The sequence below is a fragment of the Poecilia reticulata genome, linkage group LG22, assembly GCF_000633615.1.
Source record: "Poecilia reticulata strain Guanapo linkage group LG22, Guppy_female_1.0+MT, whole genome shotgun sequence".
In the NCBI taxonomy this organism is placed as follows: Eukaryota; Metazoa; Chordata; class Actinopteri; order Cyprinodontiformes; family Poeciliidae; genus Poecilia; species Poecilia reticulata.
The window spans coordinates 4,594,978-4,607,194 of NC_024352.1; the positions used below are offsets into that span (position 1 = coordinate 4,594,978).

At 38.3% G+C, this 12,217-nt stretch overlaps 1 protein-coding gene across 1 annotated transcript in view; it reads right to left on the reverse strand.

Annotated features, from left to right (window-relative positions):
• Positions 1-1,695: 1,695 nt before the first annotated feature.
• The window catches only part of gfra4a (GDNF family receptor alpha 4a), a 184,632-nt gene continuing 174,110 nt past the window's right edge, over positions 1,696-12,217 (reverse strand). The window contains exons 7-8 of the mRNA XM_008398805.2: positions 6,177-6,346; positions 1,696-2,172 (exon numbers count right to left, since the gene is read on the reverse strand). Of these exons, the coding sequence (XP_008397027.1) occupies positions 2,026-2,172; positions 6,177-6,346 (317 nt within the window). The 3' untranslated portion in view covers positions 1,696-2,025. The remainder of the gene's footprint in view (positions 2,173-6,176; positions 6,347-12,217) is intronic.

The following is a 12,217-nucleotide window of genomic DNA, read 5'->3' on the forward strand; positions in this document are numbered from 1 at the left end:
ATATATATATATCAGAAAAGAAACAGACCGAAAGTCCTCACATTTAAAGCTTAATGAATGAATGTGTGAAGAGTTCCCTTCCAAAATGAGGTATTAAAAAATTTACGTAAGGGGGCATCTACTTGTACACTTTTTATCAAAAAAATAAAACTGAAAAAAAAAAGTTCTAAGTATTCACATTTACCCCATTGGATCATTACCAGATTGAAAGTTGAGCTTCAAAATGTAAAAAGAAGAAACAGGAGCAAGATTAAATGGATAAATCAAATAACTGCATTAAGCTTAAGGGTTTAAGTCCATAATCTCAAAAAACCCAGACAGAACTTTATCATGTCAACGTTCTAAACAGCAAGTAACCCCACAGATCCTAGTAATTAATTTCTCATATTTGCCGTGCTTGATATGTTTCCAGTAAATTGCTCCATGTGTCGAAGGTCGCTTCACAAAGGGAACCAATTATTGTTCTGGAACTGACATTCATTTTTGGAAATCTGTTTTGCCTTCCACCAATCTTCTTAATGGATTTAGACCACAGGAACGTGTTGGATGGTCCAAGATGGACGTTGTACTCCTTAGAAACGTACTTTGTCTGATGGCAGTAGTAGAGCTGTAGCTATCTGTGGACAAAGAGGGATCCACTTAGCCAACCATCGGACCCAACGCTGGGTTGTGGACATTCTAATGGATCATTTGGCTCAGAACAAGTACTCCCCCCCCCACCTCCTTTTGACCTTACAGTTTTTGTCCCTTGATTATTACATTTCATTAAGAAATTCAACATATACTGCTTGTTCATCTCAGCAATCCTGAAAACCTTTTCGCCTTTGCTATCAGGCACCATGTGAATGCCTGACAGAAGATATTGCGGAACCAGATTCAGATGCAGATCGACACTTTTTAAGTCAACAGTTTTACCCTTTTGATCAATAGATGAGAAATCTTACTTTAAATGTAGTGTAATTTGCCTTCTCTATTTCGTCTATCACTCCTGTTAGTTCTTTTCAAAGCTTTTAACCACAGCTTGCAGCCTGGTTCTGATCCATCAGAACAAAATGTCATTACTTGTAGTTTCCTTCCTAGTCTTAAGACTTTGAATAAGGCTCTTTAAAAAAAATCAGACAGTTGGTCCTCAATTAACAGTATTAAAAACAGGCAGATCTTAATTTTGTTTAACTTTAGCATAATCTTAGGTAAACATTTTCATTGTTCTTGGAACTGAACTCTTCGACCTTCAACTCAAAACACGACCACGGACAGTCAAAGAATCTCACTGTGGTTTGACTCGGGTTATAACATGTGCTTCTAGCTAACATTTCTGGTAACAGCTCTTCAAAACAAAATATGTGCCATCAAAAATAAGGAGCGAAGCTCAAAGGGCGGAGTGCTGCTGCATGAGGACAAACACACACATTCCACTTTAAATCTCGTGTAAGATGTCGTCTGAGAGAAGAGTCTCTTACGTTGAATGTCTTCTTTTTTACATCAAGGAATGTTCAAGAACAAAGAAAATCATTTATTCGTTTTATTTTACTTTATATATATATATTTATATTTTGTAATGTTTTCGGTTACTGCATCCTCAGTGTCTCTTCACTGTACACTTTCCGAACCTGTTGGCCTTGTTCTCCGCAGATATGTAGCTGAGAGAAGTCCTTGTGTGTGTGTGTATGTGCGTGTGTGTGTGTGGTTTTTTTCCGTAAAAGTTGGGCTGGTGTGCAGCAGGGAATGATGCGTAAAACCTTCTTTTTTCCCCAACTCTGTGGTGCAGTGGCGACACCCTCTCCTGTGGTCCTGTCCATGACGCATCCTCCACAACACGTCGACTCTGAGTCATGATTCACAAAAAGATTAGGTGGGATTCTGGTGTGTGACAGGGAGAGGGGAGTGGGGCAGGACAGAGCTCGCTCTTCTTCCCCCACACCGTCATTGGACACTCGGGAATGGCCGTTTCTCTCTCGCACCCCAATCCTCCTCCCTGTCGACTCTGAACAGCGCAGTCCATAAAGGTCATTAAAGGGACGCCTCCTACGGCTGGGAGAGCAGCACCAGGATGGGCCAGCCCAGGATGAGCAGCATGGAGAGATGGACGGGCTCAGGGCCGTGATCCAAAAGGCCCGGAGAGGGAAGAGTGGAGTCTCCCTCGTCGCCCCACAATCTGTCATTCCCATTTACCTGAAAGAAAGCACACGGGTGGTGATTTCTGGTATCGTTTTTGGGTTTGTGTTTTTACACTCCCTCACAATCATATCGGCACCTTCAGAGGAGGGGCCCTCAAATCCAGGCCTCAAGGGCCAGTATCCTGCAACTTTAAGACATGTCCCTTGTCCAACACGTCTGAATAAAATGGCTGAATGACCTCCTCGGGTCACTAAAGCTCTCCAGAGTCCTGCTAATGACCTCATAATTTGACTCTGGTGAGTTGAAGCAGAGACACATCTAAAAGCTATAGGATACTAGCCATGAGTCCTGGATGGGAAGACGCCTGCCCTAGAGGTTTTCTATACTTTGATCATAATACAAACAAACTCGAATGTATTCTGTCTGGATTTTATTAGACAATTTGACACAGAGTACTACTTAATTGTGAGATAAAATGTTTCCAATGTTTACAAATGAAAAGGAATGTTGTCCTAGACCCATAGGCTAGGCAAAGAGAGCGTTAGTCAGAGAAGCAGACAAGAGGACCGATGCCTTGTTTCCCCTGAGAGGGACAGGATGGTTCTGTTGAGTACTCTGTTTTATCTGTTACTATTGTAAAAGTGCTCCATACAACTGACCCGTACACCATTCCTGGCCCCCTTCGGTTGTAGGTCCAGAAGACAATGGTACTGGCCTTTCACAAAACAACCCACTGACAGAAAAAGGCGCAGTTTGTGACGAGTATGAGACATAGTGTTTGTCATCACTATAGCAACTAAATGCAACATGCTATGTTTGAAAAAGCTAATTGTGCATCAGCTTGAAACCTTTTTTACTTTTTGGACAGTTATGATAACAACAATGTTTTTTAACAAAAGTCTAAATAATACATAAATTATGGGCATAAATGTCTGAGTTAAAGAGGAGAGCCTCTCATTCACCTACAGTGCCTCTAAAAAGTATTTACACCCTTACATGTTTCACCCTTTTTATTGCTTCAACAATTTTGTCATAAAAACAACAAACAAAAAAAGAAAAACCTTTAACATTGGAGTGGAAACTGATTATGGCATTGCTGCATCATGGCACGATTAGCATTTTCATGTGTTCACAAATAATTAAGGCACTATTTTTTTAACACTTAATATAATTACAAACATTTTCTTTCTAAACGTGGGCTGTCGTCTTTTTATGAACACCTCTGAATCTCGCCTCAGAAAAAATAAATATACGGTTATTGTGTTATTTAAAATATATTAACTTGTAACTTTTTGTAACAGGTTACCAAAAATCAGAAGTGTGAAGCCAAAGCTTGTTGATACCCATTTCAATTCGTCATCTATAAATCTAGCTTAATCCATTTTTACTGTCACTCTTACTGCTGTATAAAATATCCTATTTAAAATAAACAAGCATCACTTAGCCTGGTGGGGGGGCAAGTTAAGCCTGGTGGCCCGCCAGGCTTATAATTCACTGGGGGAAACCAGATTAAAAAGTTTGGAGCATTTACTGCATGTATTCACCGTTTTTTTTTTTTTTAATGTAAGCACTTCATGACCTTATAGATTAATTTAAAGAGTCAAATTCTTAAAAAATGTAACTCATAGGGAGAAAAATGAAACAAGCAAACGTATACAAAAATGAAAATAGAAATTTAAAATATCTGTGACATTGTGCTTGTAGGTTTCCTCTTTTCTTGTTGCTTTCCCTTGAAGCTGCAACTTATGTTATTTAGAATTGTTCCTGATCAGTAGCTACATTTTAAGGCTTTCTATAAAGCGTTTATAAAGTTTTATTATTTTTATTTTGAGTTAGTGTATCCAGCAGATTTACGATGTCTGAAAGAATTAAAAACAGAATTCAGCAGAAACCTGACAACTGACTTCAGACACGCACCGTTAGCTGCTCATCTGCTAGTGGATCCTTGGAGCAAAAAGATCATGTTTTGTTTGTTAAGCTGTCACTTTTGGATTTATTTTTAAAAGGCTACTTTTTCTTTTTTTCATTACTGACGTACCTTTGAAGTTCAACTTGTTTCTGCATCCTCTACTAAATTCTTAGGTCATAATTATTCTTAAATATTTTAAATGATACTTAGTTCTGAACTGCCTGGATCTATCCCATAAAATCCCCCCAAATCTCTCAAAAATTATTATAATTATAATGTGATAAATTGTAGAACAATTTAACAGGGTGTTTTTTTCTTTCTTTTGTTTCCATGTCTGCTGCGGCAGACAGACTGGATGGCAAATCAGCAGCTCCTGTGATGTTTTGATGAGTTTACAGATGCAGATTTTTAGTTTTAATTAACAGTGACTGGCACAGTCACAGCAATATTTTATTTGAACCTCAGCTGATGCTAAAAAAAAAAAGTATGTTCAGCAAAGTGTCATTTTCTGTTCCTGGTCACAGATTGAGTTGAACAGCTGTGTGTGGGACGAGTAGCACTGAGGACACAAAGCAAAAAGACCACATTTTCACTTTTTGTTTTTTTTTTAGCAGCTTTTCCGTCTGGAAATAAATATGGCCTACTTACACATTTAGCCTGTGAAGTTTATTTATGTCTGTTGGCAGATTGTCAGTTATGTTGTCTGCAGCATATTTAGACCTCAGGAGCTACAAAGTGTTTTAAGCACTTTTCTTTCACGTGCAGAAAATGCTCTTATTCCAATTTCTCCCTAATAGTACTGCATATTTAAAGCTTGAGTGGTTTTGAACATTAAAATGAAATTTTTTTTATTGTGTGGTCTTAAATCATGACACTCACTCTAAGTTATAGACATCTTTCTTCTTCAATAATGTAATAGTTGCCTCCATATTATCTTTTTTCTTCCCTGATCATTTAGCTGAAACCTAACTAAAATGAAACGGTTGCGGTATGAGTGATGGCTCTGTTCAGGCTGAAAGTGGTCCGAAATGTAAACAAAAATCATGTCTTCAGTCAGAGGCCTCTTCAAATTTGCTGTAATACAGACTGCTACAGGAGATCCTAAAACAAAGCCTGCCCAAAGCCTTCACCATCTACAACTCCTCTTTAAAGAATCTTGAAAAGTTTGAGTTGCGACATTTGTTTTCCATTTGCGATCAATAAAATATTTTTTAAAATTTGAATTGAAACTAATTAAGATTTTTCAGTGTCTTGTAAAAGTATCAACTCCCCCTGAATGTTTCTTTACATTTTGATGGGATTATATGTGTTAGACCAGAATAAAGCAGGAAGATAAAAATGTTTCTTTTTTGTTTTTGTTTTTTCAGAAATAAAAATCTGAAGTGTGGAGCTTGTGTTTTCTCCGAGTCAATACTTCAGAGAACCACATTTTGCTCCAATCAGAATAGGAGGCTGTTGGGATAAATTACTTTGACTGGGCCATTCCAACTCATGAATATGGTTTGATCTAAACGAGTGCTGTCCAAACATTTTGTCACTTAGGCCAAAAATTGTTGGACAAAAAAGTTGGAAGTCCTTGAGGGCCACATAACTCTTTTTTTTTTTTTTTTCATTAAAGAAACCTTTTTTACCCCCTCATGAATTAAAAACATGCAACAGTTTAGAAAGTCACTTTATGGAGGAAAATAAAATGTAAATCATTGTAGAACCAAAACATAAAAAGTATTTTGTAGACGGTCGGTGTTGGCGTTGCTGAATATTTGGGATCCTGTTGAGTATGGAAGTTAATATAATCAAATAAAGCAATAAATATTATTAGCTCTGTTTGATGTTTGAAGCTTGAATATTGTTTTCCAGTCTCACTTTGCTTCAAACCTCTCCGTGACCTTCTCCCTGACCTTTCTACGGTGTTCTGTTTGCCACTAATTTTCTCTAAGTAACCTCTGAGGGCTGTCGTAGAACAGCTGGATTTACAGAATAATTTTCCAGGTGGGTGGATTATTTACTAATTAGTTGACCTCTGCAGAGCGGAGTGTTTGTTAAATCGCTGCTGTATGACCCAGATTGAAGCCAGCGCCTCTCCACCGGCGGGTTGCTTCTTTAGAAAAAAGCTTGCACATCACATTTCCACTCTTCCGTCTCATCTCACCTGAGTAGGTATCTGTGCTCGCAGAACGTTCTGCTCTGTTTCCATGGAGACGCCCGGGGTGGTGGTTGCCAAGTGTGGACTGTGGCTGTCCGTCGCCGGACTTGACATCCCAGGCTGACTGGCACCTGTTTTCACGTCAGATCCGTTCCCGAATGCTAAGATGGCGTTTTCTGCAACACACCAGCAGCGGAAGGAAATGTTTAGAACACACAGGATAACAATTACGCATTGCAAGGCCTGTAACTTAAACAAAGCCAACCTCTAGTCACGACGCACTGGGCTGCTGACCGTCAAACTTTACTGTTATCCAGATGTATCTTAATACAAGGTAGCTTAAGGTTTCAGCAAGTCAAATTTAAGACTTTTAAAGAGCTTTTTAATGCCACCTTAAATGAATCTTAAGACTGAAAAAACTGTAAACATTTGGAATAGTAAGATGTCCGGCGACTTAACATCAAGGACAGCAAAAGTTGGGAAATTTGTTTGGGGCAAATTGGCATCGTGGCAGAAGCTTTGTGCCTCTCTTCCTCACACTGCATATGGCTCTCTTCAGCTGAAACCCCCATTGAGCCAGGCTTAAGTATTTTTTTTTGTTTTTGTACAACATGAACCTAGCATTCATGTTGTACAAAACAGGAGTGGACCAATTGCGAAAACAAACAAATACATTTGCGTTTAAGGGGCTCAACACGAGAGGAGACGCAGACGGGAACACGTGGGCGCAGACGGGAACACGTGGGCGCAGACGGGAACACGTGGGCGCAGACGGGAACACGTGGGCGCAGACGGGAACACGTGGGCGCAGACGGGAACACGTGGGCTAGCAACGAGACACAAGACAGTTAAAATGTTAAAGCCTCTGCGGCTGTCATCAAATCAAACACACAAACCAAACACGTGGCCTCCCACATGTCTGGTTTCCCCGTAACTGGTGATGACTTTCGCCTGTTGCCGTCATTCATTGAACTCCTCACCAATGAAAGACACAAAGAGCTAGCTAGCAAGGGTAAATTAGCAGCTAGTTACCGGTAGCCTCAACCACTTTGAGTCACAGAATGCACTGAAGATTTTGGCACACAACTCAAACTTTTACGAGAGAGAAATCCCACGAGGAAAAAGCTTCGAGATTAAACACTCCTGCTTACACAACATTCAAGACCTGTGGTTAACATATTTAAGACCAACTTGCATTATTTTATTCAATTTTAGTTTTTTTAAGGCCTTGATTTTAGCTGCATGAAATGAACTTTTTATGGAGACATTGTAATAAAATAAGCTATCATATTAAAGTCTTTTTTTTTTTTCAGTATATCAATAAAAGTGAATATACATGATAAAATATAGATTCATTACAGACGGTGATATACTGCAGTTAAAGTGTTTTCTGGTATGCTACTGTTTACCTCTTACAGTTCAAATGTATGATCATATAACAGTGAAAAAAGGACGTTAATACAGAAATGTTAGGGCCATATTGCACATGGATGCACTTTAAAAGGTCACATCTTCTTTAGTGACCGTATCTATATACTCTTCAGTAAGCTCATATTTCTGAATTAAAAATTTGAATTCATAAAGAAGCTAATTTTGGATTCTTACTATTTGCAACAATCAAAATGGAGAAAAATATAACTTTGTGTGTGATCATTCCCAAAAATACAATGACTGAAAAAAAAATTCACATTTCAATGTGAATGTATGCCAATCAACCAAAACAAGGAGAACTCTGTCTATTCAGGTTTGAACATCTCCTGTCTTTTCTTCTTACAGGATGTAAAAAGAAAAAATGTAGATGATTTGGGAAGCAAAATCCTGAACACAGATACTTCTGATTTTCCACATGTATACATCTAGTATTTCTCTCAGGATCACCAGTGTTAGAAAACAGCTACAAATATGGAACATTGTGTGTAGTATTCATGCTTGGGGAATAGACTCCCATATGTTCTTCCTGAGGCAGAAAAATACTGCAGTCCATGATCCTGTACAAAGCTTTCTGCCGTTACATGACAAAAAGAGTCCGAGCAGGAATTCACCACATACTGAAATAGAACGTTATTGTAACATGGAAGGCTGCCTCAGCCATAGGCTGATGACAGCCTTTGTTTTTTTTTTACATATATATGTGCAATCTTATCCTAAAACAACTAACTATATGAGCTGTGGAATAAGAAACCCTGGTCAAATAATGAATAACTCATCTGCTGTCTGTGGGCTTGCAGGTGCACCTAAATAGCTGCAGGGCAGTATTAAAAGACAGAGGCGGGAAATTTTCTAAACGCATTCAACTTGACTTTTATTTATTTATTTATTTTTTTAACCTTCCCTGCTGGTTTATAAAAGCTGCCAGCATCCGAAATCACCCTCCCAGCAGTGTGCCTCTGTCAGTTGTGAAAATATCTACAAATATAGGTTTTAAAAAGGCAAAGTATTTACTGGGAGCTACTTCTGAAATGTCTGTGGGGGAACAACAATGGGGAGTAGGTTTTTTTGTGTGTATTTTTTTTAAAGGTGCCACCAACTTCCACTGAAATGCGGCACAATATGAATTAGTCTACGTGAAATAAGAGGGTAAGAGAAGTAAAAGTGTTTGAATCACAAGGTGAGAGTGTGATCATTTTTGAATGACACATATTGGGTCTTCAGCTACTCTCTCATACAATTTTTAATAGAAGCTTCACAATAAAACTGGAGCACTTCCAACAGTTTCAGAAAGACGTATCTGTAGCTGAAGGGGAGCAGCATCTTCATTTATTCAGTGGAGAAACACCTAAAAGGTTACCTGTAGCTGCATGGTGGCAAACTGCTGAAGTACAAAACACAGCTGGAAATCACAGACATCTAGTAAACAGTTAGGTTTAGGATCTACAGCCCTGCGAAAAAGTATTTTTCTCCTTACAAACATAGTCTTTTATGATTAAGGGTGATTAGTAGTCTTGAATCGATTCCCCTCCTCCCCTGTGGGGGCGCTACACCAAGAACCAATGAAGGAAGTGACACGAAGAAGACACTGAGCGCAGCAAATGGAGTGTCGTCATATTTTAGTTGTAGGATTTCTTTTGGTAAAAACAAAGAAACAAACAAAAAAACGGTAGTGCTAGACACGTGTGTTTTCGGTTATATTTACCCAGAATGCCCTGTGCTTTCGTCCGCTTCCTGCTTTTGAAGCGGACTCTAAGCCGCTTAGCATTCATACACATTCGAACTGCACCAGGGTTCACTTCAACCAAACAAAGACCTCTTCTTTTTTTTTTCTTTTTTTTGTCCATATCAGTTTGTTTGTGCGTTCACACCTCTCCAAACAAACCTGACTTCCTAGGCAAATGAACTAGAGTTTGGATAAAGTGGCCTAAACAAGACCGTTGTAAATGTCCCCTATCAAACTGAGTCTACTTGACTACTGACTACAGGTGTGAAAAAGTGAAAAATAAATTACTATCTGTTTTAGGTTCTTTCACTTTCACAAATTCTTCTTTAGGAAATGTCACAGTATCATGAGCACCATAACATCCACATTAATGTCTGCTGGAAATAAGAGGGTTTATTTAAATTATTTTTAGTGTTAATAGCTCAATTAGCACCATAAGCTAAGGGGTAAACTTAGTTTTGCGGCGTATGGTTGGATTGATTTGGGATTGCTTCCATTTTCTACAATATAGGATGGTTTTTTTATTTATTTATTTGTCTGAATGTGAGGATTGGGAAGGGATTTCTATGGAGTCACCTGTAGTCCAAGTGCTCAGGGAGCCAACAGAAGCATTTTGCCTAAAAGAACTTTGAAGCACAAATTAGGATTGTTAGATTGCATTTGAACAACTGCAAGACTTAAGTCAATTTTCTTTGGGCACCGGAGACCAAACCTGAGATTCTGATCCCAATACAGTGATTGGATGATCTCATGCACTTCATTTGATTAACAGAATGACTCAAAAACAAATCAGTGAAGTACAGAACTCAAGCTGATGAGTGGAAACAAGAGTGACGGTCAATGGCTGTATGATCTCCGCAAAGAGTGAACTATGATCGATGTGTGTTATGGATGATATTTCTAGTTATGCTCAACCCCACAGAAAATATGTCATAATGAGAACGATACACTGTTCAAGCTCTTTTATAACAAAATAACACAGTTTGGGCTTTTTTGGTAAATTGTCCTGGTTCAAATATGAACCCATCCAAACAGACCAAAAGATTGGGTTATGAGTTTGACCGACTATAGTGGTAAAGGTGTTTAACAAAAAATGGGGTAAAGTCACCAAAAAAGTGGGTTGAAAAGAAAAAGCCATAAACTATACAACTTTTACAGTTCTTCACACGGCAATACACCTGAAGCCAATTTAGAGATTGAAAAGTTTAATAAAACTTCATAATGCTTAATAAATCTGACAATTTGCTAAATCTAAACAACAAATTCACATGTAGCAGTATACACATTACCCACTTAAACAGACTTTATAGGTGTAAAGTCTTACACCTAGAGCTCTTTCAACGAGAATATGTGGAATATTCTAGACTATAATGAAGCGTTGGAAGTTGAAATTCCTAGGCTCAATGCAACTCTACGCACATATATTTTCAATGGCTGACTGTACCTCCAAGAGCAGAACTAAATGTGATAAAGATGAGAATCTTAGCCCTTCGGTAGAGCTGATGTGCTTTCCACTGTGCATATTAATGCATATAAAATAGGGCTGAGACTTTAGCTCCTTTAATTTGGTTAATTAATTTAACACGCAAAAATTTTTAAAGCAATTAATCATGTTCTTTTTCTCATACAAAAGTCCAGAGCCTGAACCTTTTGTTGCTGGTACAGCCATAAATCTGATGTACAAACGAGATCCGCCGACAGTGACGGACAACAAAGCCAGTTTCTGTAAAGGTATTTTTGGTATTTGAACTTTTAAAATGGTCCGTTATAATAAACACTTTATTTGAAGCAGTGTGCCATGATGAGTCTTAATGACAGTTTGACTATTGTCATGAAGTGTCATTTGATCAATAATGACATTTTTTAATGCAAAGATGACATTTTTAATGGCCTTTCAAAGCAACTTTGCATTAAAAGGCCATTATTTACTGAATGACACTTAATGACAACAGTCATAAACATTCATGAAGACTGCTTCATGTTCATAACAGATGCGTATGACAGTGTCATGTCAGTCTTGTTCACTTCAAACAAAGTGTTACCAATTGTTTTTAGTGGGAGTCTCAAGTATTAGCTAGTGGGCAGCAGACCGAAAGTCCACTGAAATGCCTCAATTTGACCTTTTTCATTTTGGCCGGTCTGAAAAGAATAACTTAATTTAGTGTTGTCACCATATAGAGCAGAATTTGAGTTATCATCTTTTGAGCAGACAAAAGAAGCCAAGTTGTACAAAATGGCGGTCCAATGAGGAACCAAACAAACTTCCTCACAATTTTTCTGCCGATGTTTGGTTAAACGCTACCAAAATTCTGCCCCAGCAGAACGAACACAGCATTTGGGTCAAATGTATAATCAAGCAGATTTTGCAGGGTATTATTGTGGTGCAGCAAGCGAGTCATTACGTCCAATCAGCAAATAACACCCATATAAAAGAAATGTTGATTTGAAGGCCAGCAACAATAGTTATGCTGTTTTCCATTACCGCTGCCTACAGTGCTTCTGAAACCAGGATGCACCTTTCTGCTGGCGCACCAAGGCAAAACAAACAAACAAAAAAACTTTACCAAAATTATAGTCATGCAATCTTTGATGATGAAAGGTAGGGGGTCTAGCTAGAAAGCAATGCTAAGGGGGCAGGTTGGATTATTTTAAATCAGCATGAAAGCAGCTCTTTCTGCCGTATAAAAACACACATTTGCAGCACTACTGTTCAACAAAATGTGTACATGCTGCACACTGATAATCAGGGAATGAGATTCAATATAACACACATTGAACTTTGTTCATTAATTGCAGTTTAATGTGTGCTTACAGTGTTTTGGAAAAGTATCCACACCTTGTTGGTATACTTTAGTAGGATTTTACATGATAAATCAGAACAATGAAGAAAAGG